Here is a 13,791-nt window from a genome sequence, read left to right on the forward strand (position 1 = left end):
AAAAGCTTGTTCCCATGATTTTGTGACATATTTGGTCCCAATAAAAGTTAATTGCCGAACTGTTGAATTTTAATTGAAACAAGGTTTCTGTAACCACTTTTGGATTCTAAACTTCTCCAAAACCTTTTATTAGTCTTTTAGTTCAGACAAGTCAGAGTAGTACTCAGAACATTGACCAACTTCTTAACCTCTTGGTGCTCTGTTCCCTACTGTATCATCCAGCGGAAGGAGATGGTAAGGAGGAAATAATGTGTGCCAGGAGTCCTCCCCCACCCCTCCACCTCATTTCAAAAATTGTAAAAGACAAGTGATGTATCCCCTGAGGCTCTTTCCAGTGTTGAGATGGAAAATGTGTTACAAAAAGAGCACTGTAAAAACAAAGGAGGCAAGATAGCTGATGAGATGTATGATAATTCATGTTCTATATCCATCCAGTCAGATGGGCGGGGTACTACTACTACTGTTAATTACAGTGCCTTAAATGCAGTTACAGGTCTTAGCTGTGATGCCTAAATATTTCTGACGATAAACCATAGAGATGGGGGAAATTATCTTTTTCTGTATTTACGAGGTAGGCTTTGCTCTTTAGCAATAGTCAAACTGCCTGTGCTAATGAATCAGCTATAAGCAGGGATCAAACCTTTTGCCTTTTTAGCTCTGCTTCCTCTTGGCTGGAGAGATGATGTCACCATAGTGTGAGTGCTATGTTCTCCTTTTATGGAGTTAAACAGACTCAACTCAGAGTTGCTCATGCAGAGGAAGTGGGTGATAAAGGCCTGTTAGGATATTCTGTAACTGAGTTGTGAAGCACTAAGCAGCATGTTAACATTTTCTCTTCTTATCCCCACCCTACCCAGAGTTCAAAATATAATCTCCTCTTGGGCAATTAGAACACCTCAAATGCATGTACTTGGGAAGCATGTAATAACTACTATTATTTTGACACTTCTGCTACAGAACTCTTCTATTTTTTTCCAGCTACAAGGATTCCACAGATACATAAAACTATATTTAAATTTGCATGATGAAGCAGTTTGCATCAAATGCTTCCAATCCATGCATCTCATAAGATGGACTCTAGTCAATGAGAGATTGTACCACAATAATCCTGTTAGTCTACAAACTTGTGCGTTGCTGTAACAGCCCATCTCTCTGGAATAAATAATTTTGCCTCTTTAAAATCTGTAGTGCTTCTTAAGTGTTAAAGACCAGGCTTGATAATAAATATTGAACAGAATTTGTACAGCTCATAAGACAGCTGCTCATTGAATAACTGCTCTGAAATACAGAGCCAGTGCTATAGACTAATGCGTTACTTATTAAAAGCATAGTCAAAAGATACATATCTGGGCCTGTAAAGCAGATGTAGACTCCTTCTTTAATTATCTTATAAATGAGCATTTGGTTACATTTATTTTCCTTCTTCCTTTCTCACCCCTCTCCCCCAGCAAAACAAATCTAGGCTATTTGAGCACTTGCACACTCACCAGAAGGAGCAGCCCAATATCCTGCTGGACAGTCAGTTTTGAAATGGGTGCCTCTGTTGTATTTATTTTATTTATCGAAACTTACAGATCACATAATAATGATCAAGAAAGAAAAATTTCTAAGCAGTTTACATAAAATAATGTAAAATATTTATCTGACAATACAAACACATTTAATCTGTAGGATAATCTCATGAGCATAATAGAGCCCAGATTGAACGGAAAATATAATACTCTAAAACATAACATAGCTGCTGTATCATTGTGCAATTGTGCAGCTCTTTCTGTGTATGTGCGTTAGCTTACTGTTTTGGGGGAGGGAAGTCTGTTTGTTCTAATAGTTGAGCAACAGGAAGTAGGATACCATGCGGCACTTCTCACTTCTCAGGCAGAAGAATTCCAGCTATCCCAGTGATGACTGCTCTACTAGGCTGGGAAAATTCTCTCCTTCTCCTCGCCCCCCCCCCTCCAAAGGGGCCTATTTCCTTTTATGGTAGTGTCTGCATACTTGCCATGTGACTTGCCTGTACTTGTGCAGGTACATTCTTTAAAGCTTAAGGAGGAGGTGACTAACCAACCTGCAGCTGACAATAGAGGGGGAGGGGGGATTGCTGCCACACTTGGGGGATTTTTCTGACTAGTTTGCCTGCTAATGCATCAAATTCTATAGGGATGAAGGCACTACTTTTCCCACAAGGAATTTCAGGCTAATTGGTCAGCTGCTGAGTTAAGTTTCTTCCTGCAGGCTGGAATGGAAGTAGAATGGCTCCTACTGTAGGCAAAAGGACGGCTGGTTATGACTCAAGATGCATAGGGCTACTGCAGGCGTTCTCCATTTGGCTTCCCCCTATAGTAATGAGGCATGAATTGGTGTTTGGATACAGAGACAGTGTACTTTAAGCACCTGTAGCTTCTTTTAAAAAGTGTCATCATTATTCAGAGAAACAACTGCCTTCCTGGAATTGCCTGCATGATACAGAACCACCCAGTTGTCTGTGTTACTGAATACACCTCCTGGGGCTATGTGCAAATGAATCAATGCCCAGTCATGCAGAGCCCATTAACTGTTGAGAATCCTTCAACTGTATGCTCTTATGAACTGGTAGAGAGTCCGAAAACTTGTTACTTACCTTGCAAGGCACATGTATGCTAGTGGAGTAATCTAACTGGTTATTAATTAATTTGGGTGATCTCTGACTAAGTCATGCTCTGAGCAGACACACTGAAATCAATAAACTTCAGTACCAAGTCAGTTTATTTCAGTGGGTCTACTCAGAATATGACTTAGTTGGAGACCACCCTCTGTATGTAGCTAAGCACCATATAAAATGCACTATATGAGTAGCTGAATTACTAACCCTGAATCCCAGCTCTTCAGTTTCTTTGGTTCCTGCAGCAGTGGTAAAAAAAGCAGGTAAAAAAAATGCTATTGGATATGGCTCTGTATCAGCAAAGAACTCTGGCTTGCACGCTTGGTTAAGTTATGTCACCTTCTAATCTTACCTGACACAAAAAGGAATTTTAGTTATACATGTAGGAGAGTATAAAACAAGTGATATGGTTCTCCCAACTATTTGGAATTTTTTTCTGCGCATACCACACCAAGAGCAGGAATTCTGTAGATAACATGGTGGCTGTGAAAATAGGCAGGATTTATTAATTTGTTTATCAGTAATCCCAGTCATATCCCAGTCAATAGGCATTGAGGCTACCCTTTAAGACCCCACCCCTCCATTGCATTGTGTTGAATCTGCTGGGGGTGTATGTGCAAGAAAATACAACAACAGAGGTGCAGGCTATGTTGAAGAGATTTGCCAAGAGGCCTGAGACTATGCAACTTTGCTTAAGAGGCAGTGAGATGGAATAAAGGTGACCTTGGCCTGAATCTGATCGTCTTTTGTTTGCTTCTTAATTTCAGATCGAGAGGATCAGGCCATTCTTTGCACGTAAGTATTTGCATAATTTCCCCATTGCTGATATAGTTCTTGGCAGTTTAAGCAGCTTTTAAAAATGTAGTTGACTCACAGGAGTGGTTTTACTGTGAAACTTTAATCTCTCCGGGTCTAACTAATACTTTGAAAGGCAGGTGTGTGCATAATTTTTCACATGTTTACCAAGTCTCACTAGACAAAGATAAGGGCAGGTAAAGACCAGGAGAAGATGTTATAGGCCCCCCTAGTGGAAGCATATCAAGTGTAAATGCTTGGAGAACTGGTAGTTAAGAAAGCAACCTGGTAGGTATTGTGGTAACCTTGTTCACCATATACAGGCTAGCAAGAGATTTAGGGAAATGTGTGCACTAGGCTCCTGAAAACAATATTTTAGAAAGTTTTTAAAGAGAGGTAAATGTTTGCAAATATATCCCGATAATGCTTTGTCTTTTGCAGAGGTGAATCTGGAGCTGGTAAGACAGAAAACACCAAGAAGGTCATTCAGTATCTGGCTCATGTTGCTTCATCACACAAGAGCAAGAAGGATCAAGTAAGTTTCTGTATTCTAATAGGAATTTGCTCTGCTATTTCAACTGCAAACACAAGCTGACCTCTTTATGGGAGATAATTTAGTACTGATTGATGCTTTGTAGTAATGTGAATGGTCCCGAATTTTATGTGAGACTGGCTAATATTGTGCTCCTGACTTGTGTTCACTGACTTCAGTGAAGTGGCAGTAGATGTTGAATTGTGTCTAAATGGCCGCTGTATGTGGCAGGGCATTCACCTACTGGCAGGGAGGTACCATCTGCCTCCTTATTGTAGCGTCAATTTAAAACTACTTGACCACCTCTTCTCCTGGAGTTGTGGCTGCCCCCCTTTCATTTGCAATGAAGAAAGTGTTCCATCACTAGAGCCTTCTTTACTATTATAGGTAATAACCAAAAACACTCTGACAGTGTGTGTCTTTTGTGCTAAGGAGGGTATCTATGAAATATTGTCTCATTTATTTTTCCTCCCTTCTCTTGATGGATTATGTCCGAACTCATCAGTTGGGACTTCATAGGTGAGCTGCACGTTTACTGCACGATCTGCACCAGGAATGTGTGTGTTGCTCTACTGTGTGACTTATAGCAGCTTTTCACTCCCACCAATGTCACCTTTTGCCGCTGTCAGTTCACAGTTTGAATCACACAGCTTTCTTCCTCCCGAGACGTCCCGAATGGGAGACTACAGTTTACCTCATGACACTTTCTCACGTATAGTCAAAACCTATTAGTAATTCTCACTTTAGGTCTGTCTGAATAGAATTTCCCATGTGCACCGAGAGGCATTCTGCGCAGTGACACAGATACTCTGTGCTGTTCCAAAGAGGGTATCTGGTATCCATGGTATTCGGGCTAGACAGAGCAGCTGACTTTCTCCACTCTCCGCAACCCATCCGGCGTACTTGCTGTGGTGCAGGATGCTGGGAAAGGTCATGAAGAAACAGCCCCGGCACAGGCTGGATGTTCCAGCTCAGAGCTCTTTGCCCGAGTTAAACACATGAGGAAATGCTAGTTATCTTGTAAACATTATAATGAAACCCAGATGCCAAGTGTATTCCCTGTTGCTACATAAAATCTTGGGTTTTGATTCTTTAATGTACTGGCATGCTGTGTGTCCATAGGGTTAGCTCTCAAAATATCTCTGCATGGTGTGTGTGCGTGTGCGCACATTCTAATGAGTGGCTTTTGGAAGCAAACCAAGATATAGTCTTCTGTATGCCAAACCTTTTGAGAGATGACAGCTGCTCCAATAGACTGTCAGTGAGAATACTTAGAACAGGCACAAAAAACATTTCTGTGTTAGGATTTAGGGATCTGAAAGCATGTATATTCTGTCCCAGTGCTGTCAAAACCTAGGATATAAGGTGGCAATCAATCAGCCCCCAGTGTAACAATTTTGGAGCCCTTCCCCCAGCTTTAACTTGAAGTCCTTTTGGGGTTTTTTTTAAGATTAGTCAAAGTACTGTATTGCTTTTAGAAGCCTGAAGCAGACATAGAACTTTTTTATGTTGTGTGTGTTGATGTTTAAATCTAACTATCACAATCAATCTTTCCACCCATGCTTTTGAGTAGGAATTAACAATTATTAATGGCTTATTTAGGAGAGTTTTGATTCCCCCCCCGACATGCTTAGAATCAATATTTGTGATAGTTTCCAGGGTCAGGAGACAGGCCTGTTGATCAGGAAAGTTATGTTAAAGAATGGCTGGATATGACATGCACCCGGCTTTATGTATTAATAGGATTTAGATTGCAGTTTTAAAACCACAACTTGGGCAAACTTTTCACTATGCAACTGAAATTCTTAGCACCGCCAGTGCTTTCAAGCAAAGCTGTCCACAGCATCTGGTATTTTCTGAAGTTTCTCAGCAGCAGCATTGCTGGAGGAGGAGGTTGGCATGATCTGCTGTTTCAGCAGACCGGCTAGTTAGTTCCAAGGTGGGACAATTAGTTCAAACTGTCTCTTCTCATTCTGAATCCCTTCTGAGATCTGCTTCAGCTGGCTTTAGTCATGAGTAGAGGGGTGGAAATCTTTAAAAGCCTTTTCCGGACCAGACATCAAATATCTGAAGACTCCCAAGGGTGATACTGTTCCTGGATTCTTTCCTGGAGGAAGTATTTGGAGCTGCTGTGTGGGAAAATTGTGAAGATACTCTTTATGCAAGTTTTTCTGAAATGATGAAAGGCTCACGCCCACACTGTGACCAAATGGAACAGAATCTGTGGCTATAGTGACATGCATGATTAAATTGGCTATGCGACACACACAAAAGAATGAAAAAGTTCAGGCTGCAACTGAAGAAAAATAAATATTAGCAACCCATATTGAGGACCTGTTAGGACATTATTTCACTCCGGGGATTGTGTCCAGAAACAGACTTTGGGCTCATATGTCCCTCACTGTGTGATCAAATGAAGAAATTGCATAGGGTATGGGATTTCCTTGGTTCTGTGGTACTCTGCAATGATACCTTAAGTCATGTTCCTGATCTCTTCTTGGTGGGAAATAGTATCTGAATAGACCCTAACTCATGAATCAGATATTTCAGAAAAAGGACATTGTATATTACTTGATCACAGTCATTCCCTCTACTAAGAATTGGTGGTGGTGAGTGCTGGCAGAAATTAAGCTAAAATGGGACTGCTGAGAAACAAGAAAGTGGTATTGGATTGAGGGAGTCTCATATTTGAAGAAGTCTTAAGCAACGCCCGCAGCCCTATGAGGACAATCCCCCAAACAACCCATTGAGGACTGAGCATGCCCAGTAGTCATAGTTGGGGGAAAAAGAAACAGCACTCCTATTTGGGGATGAGTATGCATTGCAACGTCTTGTTTCAAATGCATTTGGTAGCTCTAGGTTTTCATAATCTTACTGTCAGCTAGGTAGCCAATTCCTTCTCTAAATTCTTCACTGGTTAAGTTTATATGGGGAGCTACAATAGCTTGTGCTTCTTTGGGTCTCTAAAACAGCCTCCCCCTTCCTTCTGTGGCTGGCTCCAACCCATTTGTGTCTCTTCTTAATTCCCCCCCCCCCATTTTTCTAGTGAAAAAGGTGCAATGAATTACTGTTGACTGCAGAAAAACGCTCAAAGCAACCATTGCTCCTTATAGTTACATTTTTAGCCCTGGAGTCCTGCATTGGAATATTTAAGCTGCTGCTGCTTCCTTTAAACATAGCTTTTCTTCAGATCTTGACCCTGTGCTGAAGTTGTAGTGTTTCGGTCTGTGACATCACTCATTTCCATAGCAACAGATTGCAGTAACAAACAAAGGATTAGGACTCCACTGCAGGATCAAACGGGAGAATTGCGGGGGGGGGGGGGGCAGAGGCCTTCCTAGCACACATACATATGTGACAATAGAGGAAATTCTACATTGCTGGCAAAATAAACTTTTCGGCACTCATCGGAGGCTTTGCTTCCTTCTGCACAGCTGATGGGGTGGTCTGTGATGGATAGCAGCTGTCTTAGCCAGAATCTATTCCCATGGCCCAACAGCCCACTGTCACCATGAATAAATGTTGTTGCTGCTGCTGTTGTTGTTGTGGTACCAAGCTGCACAACGGACAGCAGAGTTCAGAGCTCTTCTAAGTGTATGTGAAGTTGGATCACTTACAGGAAACCCAAAGCAACAGTTGAGTAAAGGCCCCTTTCTTAGCCCTGCATTCTGCTGAGTGAGCAAAACTGTCAAGTTTACACTGCAACTGTTGTAGCACCAGCAGCAGATTTGGTGCTATATGGAAACCGAAGAGTTGTGAATCTGAGCTATGGGAGGTACTAAAGTCCAGTGGAAAGCAAGTTCAGAAACATGGAAAGCTGGAATAGGAGGACAAGTTGATGCAGTGTGATCTTAGGTCAGCAAAAATGGAACAGTTTTTCAGCATCTATGTATTCATATAAACCCAGGGGTCAGCAAACTTTTTCAGCAGGGGGCCGGTGCACTGTCCCTCAGACCTTGTGGGGGGCCGGACTATATTTTGAAAAACAAAGCAAGAATGAATTCCTATGCCCCACAAATAACCCAGAGATGCATTTTAAATAAAAGCACACATTCTACTCATGTAAAAACATGCTGATTCCCAGACCATCTGCGGGCAGGATTTAGAAGGCGATTGGGCCGGATCCGGCTCCCCGAGCCTTAGTTTGCCTACCCATGATATAAACCTTGAAGGCAGCAGGTTTTGTTTCTCTGAGTTTACTGGATGGAGAGATTTTTCTTTTGATGCGATTAGTTTACCCTTAAGGAAGTGTATTTCTTAAGGCATACATCTCCCAACACATCTATACAGTGCTACTTATGGAAATAAGAGTTTGGAGCCAGGAGTTGACAAAATATATCACCTTCTAAATGAATGGCTTGAAAGTAATTTTCATGTCTGATTTCCGGACTCCAGGGGGAGCTTGAGAGGCAGCTGCTGCAGGCCAACCCCATCTTGGAGGCCTTTGGAAATGCCAAAACAGTTAAGAATGACAACTCTTCAAGATTTGTGAGTATCTGCCTCCTTACTTGAATTATGCATTTGAAGTTTGGGGGGCAGGGGAAGGATATAGTTGAATGTGGTTTTAGCTGTTTGGCCTTGGATGTAGTTCTGAATGCAAACTTCACCTTGTCCGCATTTGAAGGGTATTTGGGGCAAGTAGATTATCCACAAACTCATATTAATACTGTATGCGTGAGTCATCCTAAACCCTGATTGCCTCTGATATAGTTAGCAATAGCAAACATTTTATTTGTATGCTGCCTTTCCAAAGTTAAAACCATGCTCAAGGCAGCTTGCAACATATATAAAAAATTACATAACTACATAAACATAATGAAGTAGTTATAAACAATAAAAGTAATCATAAACAAAAAAAATCAAATATACTTAGCTGTTTACTGTGTGAAATATCCTTTTTAAGAATGATTTGAAACACTTATTTTAAAAGGAAACTGAAGCTATAATGGTGTGGTATTAGACATGGAATACTCTGTGCCATGTAGCACCTGGAAATGAATAGAAGCCAAAGTGGCCTATTTAAAATTATATTTTCCCTGCCTTCACCACAAGTGGCATCTGAGGCGGCAGATGTCCTAGGTCCTGGTCCTCTACTGAGATCCATCTAATTTATGAATCACTTAATGCTTGTAAGAGTATCCCGTTCAAGTTCCTTGGCTGTTCTGTAGAATGAGCCTGAGTTTTATATAGAAATCTAGAAAAGCAGCTGTATATCCCACATTTACAATATGTGTAGTCGGCTAAGAGTTCTTGTTTTCTTTCTTCTTTCAGGGAAAGTTCATCAGAATCAACTTTGATGTAAATGGCTACATTGTAGGAGCCAATATTGAGACCTGTATCCTTCCCACAGATAGGGAAATCCAAATAACAACTAAAGTGGGGGGAGGAGGAGAGCACACAGGCATCTTGGCTTAAGAAAAGGTGTGGGCGGATAGTGTTTTGAAGTTGTACTTTGAAGAAGCAACTTGCTTTTTATGAAGACGATAATATTTTCAGAAGAGCTTGACAACCTTCGACTGAAGTGTGCATGAGAAGTGATCTTCTAGCTACATTTAAAATAAGATCTCTTCCTGAAGTACTTGTGATCCAGTTCAACATAATACACCATTTGTGAACATTTGTGTTAACTCACATGCACTATGGGCTCAGCTGCTGAGAGCCACGCTAGGGCAGAAGCCTCAATCTGGCAGAGTAATACCTGAGCTGCCTTTTAAACATACCTCATTGAGTCCAAAATAACAACTCTTTACATCCTCCCCCCAAAACCCTTTATTCTGTTCTGCCAAACTCCTGCACATTTAAAGTTCATGCAGACTGGGTTACAGTGGTACCTCGGGTTAAGTACTTAATTCGTTCCGGAGGTCCGTACTTAACCTGAAACTGTTCTTAACCTGAAGCACCACTTTAGCTAATGGGGCCTCCTGCTGCCACCGCGCTGCCGGAGCCCAATTTCTGTTCTTATCCTGAAGCAAAGTTCTTAACCTGAAGCACTATTTCTGGCTTAGTGGAGTGTGTAACCTGAAGCGTATGTAACCTGAGGTAACCACTGTACTTTGTTTTTGAAAAGTCTTTTATGTATCTTTTTCTTTAATAGTAGTATGGTGACAGAAGGAGAAGGTAATATGAACAGAAGTCGAGCATTCAAAGTATAGAGGCTTAATTCCTGAATGTGAGAGCTTTTTGCAAAAACAACTTGCCCAGTTTGGGTCTGAGAAAGATGCCAAGCTACCTGAGAATCTGTATACATATAATTTATGTAGACATGGGTAGTTGTTTTTTCTCCCTTAACTTACCAAAGATCTGTTGGAGAAATCGAGAGCAATACGTCAGGCCAAAGAAGAACGAACATTCCACATCTTCTATTACTTGCTGACCGGGGCAGGGGAACACCTGAAGAGTGAGTACTTGGTGCTTAAATTATAGACTCCTAGTTTACTGGTAGTCTCTTTAGAAGTGCTTTGCACAGGCATTCTGTCTTTTTTTAACCCTTTCCTCTTGTATAGTCTTTGTTCCCCCAAGACTGATCTAGCTTTGTCAGTCTCAACCAATGTCAACATTTCCTTATCTGAAGGCTGTACTGAGTTAATTAAGGACATGAGAAACATCAAGTTAGGAGTGTTAACAGCACTCTTAGAATACTGCAAAAGAATTTACTGAACTTGCAGCAAGTAATTGCCCTTCACATGATTTACGGGTGAGAATATAGGCAACAGGGAGTCACTGTTTTTGTAAGTAAGCTGGTTCTGCTACTTTCCGTAAGTGTTGTACCAAATGGGTTACTGAAGTTAGACACCATTTGATTGAAGTTAACCCAACTAACCATTTTTTGTGGGTGCGGGATAGTTCTTACCTGTTTACTACTGTTGCATAACTATCGGCAGGGCAGTGTTTAGATCTCTAGATAAGGAATGGGGGGGAAAAGATTCACGTGACCTTTTCAGATGGAAACAACATTAAGCTTCTGCTTAATGTTGAAGATCTAGCAATTGCTGGAATGCAAGAATACTTAGCCTAGGGTTTAATATAGGAGGCCTAATAAGGCATCCTTAATACTGAGTAGTTGTATATTGGAGTTGTCAGACATGTCATATAAACCTTGCTACTTGCCCTGAATGTTTACCCTGAAGTTATGCACTAATGTTTAAACTTTATTGCCTCTTTAGATGACTTGCTGTTGGAGCCCTACAACAAATACCGCTTCCTTTCTAATGGGCATGTTACAATCCCGGGTCAGCAGGACAAGGACATGTTTCAAGAGACGATGGAGGCAATGAGGATCATGGGCATTCCAGATGAAGAGCAGATTGGTATGAAGCTTCTAAAAAGGGCTTTAGATGTGCAAGTGGGTTGTGGTGAAGATTGCTAAATAATAGTGAAATACCCAAGCACCTGGATACTTTGAGTTGTTAAATTAGTGATCTGCATGTGCCTATCTGGGGATGTTAGATAGTGGCCTTTCCCTGAATTCAGGTTAATTTTGGCAAGTACCCTCTTTCTGCAAAGAGAAGTTTCAAAAGGACATTTTCTTTCTCTCTCTCTCTCTCTCTCTCTCTCTCTCTCTCTCTCTCTCTCTCACACACACACACACACACACACACACACACGAGCAAGTAGCTTGCCAGCCTACATTTCAAGCTGCCCAGCTTTCTTTCCACCTTATTTGCAAGCTTGGTTAAAACAGCTGCTTCTACTGCTTTGTGTTGTGGATGAACATCCAGTGTAAAGGTTTTTAGAAGTGTAATTTGTTGTGTATTTAGCAGATTAATTGCGCTGTAGAAAGTGTGCTGGGGAGACCACACATTCAGGAAACAATGAAGAAACGCAAAAATATATTTTGCTTGGCTTTAATTACAAAAACAAAAGCTCCTCTTAGATTCAGTCTATAAGTATGACCCATTCACCAGGGTACTGAGAGAGGTACACGCTGCTCTTTATATACTATACCCAATTGCTGACACAGCTTAATTAACACAACTTAACAGCACCTGCTATACTGTTTCACAGCTGTAAAACTATGTCATGATATTTAAAGAGATACCTTTAAAGAGATACACATCTTGTGAAACAGTAATGAACCTTAATATTTAAATAAACCATTCAACATAATTGAGTGATGAAAAAATGCTCCTCCTTCCCTGTTTCAGCTGCTGAACGCATTAAATACTATACAGTATTAACCATGTGAAGATCCCACATCTGGAAGGCAGGTGGTTTGAAAGTCTGATTTTAGGCTCAAGGCTTTAAACCTCTTTAAAACATGTTTGTTTAAATTGAATAAAAAGTAACTTTTTGGCTGGAGAAGTTGGTCCATCTGATGGAGCAAACATACAGTAGGAAATCATATCTGTGTTTTCGGAATGACTTATATAGGTTGCCTTAGCTTGGAGGTTTGGAGCTTGGGATGTTTAGCCAGAAATAGACAAGCCCTGCAGGGGTACTGAAACCTAAAATGAGATGCTTGACTTTGAAAGAGTAGAGTATCTGCAGGCCCATTTTTTCCACAGCTAATATTTAATCATGATACTCTCCCCATTGTGTTGTGTGGGGCGAAGTCTGTGATCCTCCCATAGGCTCTTAACTCATGAAGAACAGGCAAGTAAGTAGCCCTCATTGACTGGAGACAGCAGCATGGTTCATAGTAAACTTGCAGGTCCTGTAACGTAGTACTGTATCCTGAGTGTCAGAATCCTTAGTGCACCAAGGTCCCTGCCTGTAAGACATACCTGACTGCAGATGTGGCATCACAGGAGACAGGGCCTAGTGACTGTCTGCATCTGTCAATACAGCACTGGACTCAATGTTTTGGGGTAACTTAATTGTAGGTGACTCTGGAGTCTGCCTGCTTCAGTGCTGGCATTGCCACACAATGTTAGGTCTATTACTTTGTGCTTTAGAAGCTTGGAAGATTAAAAGGTCATTTTATAAACGTCATTGTATATACAATATCAGTGCTCCTCCTGGACCTTTTATGAGTGGACCCAAATGTTTCATTTTGTAAGCTGCTTTGGGTCACTTGTGAAAAAAGACATAAATGCTATTATAGTAACATCCACTCTCCTCTTTCATAATAAATCTGTTAGGCAAAATGTGTCAGTCTCTTTGTATTACATATTCTGCTACCAAATACTGATGCCTTTCAGTATTTGGTAGCAGAAATGATACATTTTCTGAAATGTCACAGGTTGTAAGATTTTTTCTTTTTTAAAATTATTTTCCTTGACTTGTGGGACGCATGAGCTGGATGATAATAACGTCCAACTTAAGGCTCAGATGCCTCCTTTGAGCCATCTTACCTTTTCCAGGAATTACTGTTTCTTATATTTCTGATCAGGCATGCATGTAATTGTTTTGTAGGCTGTATGGTCAGAATATAAATCTAACATGAATACAATTGTGTAACCAAAAAGGTACTAGAGGGAGGTTTGGGAAGGCTTAGAAAATTCCAAGGCTTGTAGAAGTACCAAGAAATATTGAGATAAAAAAAATAAAGGTGGATGACCCTCCGAAAACATGGAAGACTGGCTGTTGGGTAAGAGGAGAAATGGTGTGGAGTATTGTGGAGGAGGCCATGGCTGACTGGGACAGTGAACAGAAGCATTTTGTTGCAGATCCATTTGTGCAACTCTGATATACCAAAAGGCTAGTGGGAATGAAACAATTGGTCGGTCGTTCATCTGTGCCTGGTGCTTCTTAAGTGACATGTAGTAACTTTTTGGTGTTTTCTTTAGGTCTGCTGAAGGTGATATCGGGTGTTCTTCAGCTTGGCAATATTGTCTTCAAGAAGGAGCGCAATACAGACCAAGCCTCCATGCCAGACAATACAGGT

General features: G+C 41.0%; 1 protein-coding gene across 7 annotated transcripts in view; it reads left to right on the forward strand.

Annotated features, from left to right (window-relative positions):
* The window catches only part of MYH9 (myosin heavy chain 9), an 84,209-nt gene that overhangs the window by 42,075 nt on the left and 28,343 nt on the right, over nucleotides 1-13,791 (forward strand). For all 7 annotated transcript variants that reach the window (XM_083574008.1, XM_083574006.1, XM_083574005.1 and 4 more), the window contains 7 exons: nucleotides 3,406-3,433; nucleotides 3,875-3,968; nucleotides 8,361-8,453; nucleotides 9,237-9,300; nucleotides 10,264-10,362; nucleotides 11,129-11,272; nucleotides 13,694-13,789. In XM_083574008.1, coding sequence (XP_083430134.1) covers nucleotides 3,406-3,433; nucleotides 3,875-3,968; nucleotides 8,361-8,453; nucleotides 9,237-9,300; nucleotides 10,264-10,362; nucleotides 11,129-11,272; nucleotides 13,694-13,789 — 618 coding nt within the window. The remainder of the gene's footprint in view (nucleotides 1-3,405; nucleotides 3,434-3,874; nucleotides 3,969-8,360; nucleotides 8,454-9,236; nucleotides 9,301-10,263; nucleotides 10,363-11,128; nucleotides 11,273-13,693; nucleotides 13,790-13,791) is intronic.

The sequence above is a fragment of the Podarcis filfolensis genome, assembly GCF_964270895.1.
Source record: "Podarcis filfolensis genome assembly, chromosome: 10".
Lineage (NCBI taxonomy): Eukaryota > Metazoa > Chordata > Lepidosauria > Squamata > Lacertidae > Podarcis > Podarcis filfolensis.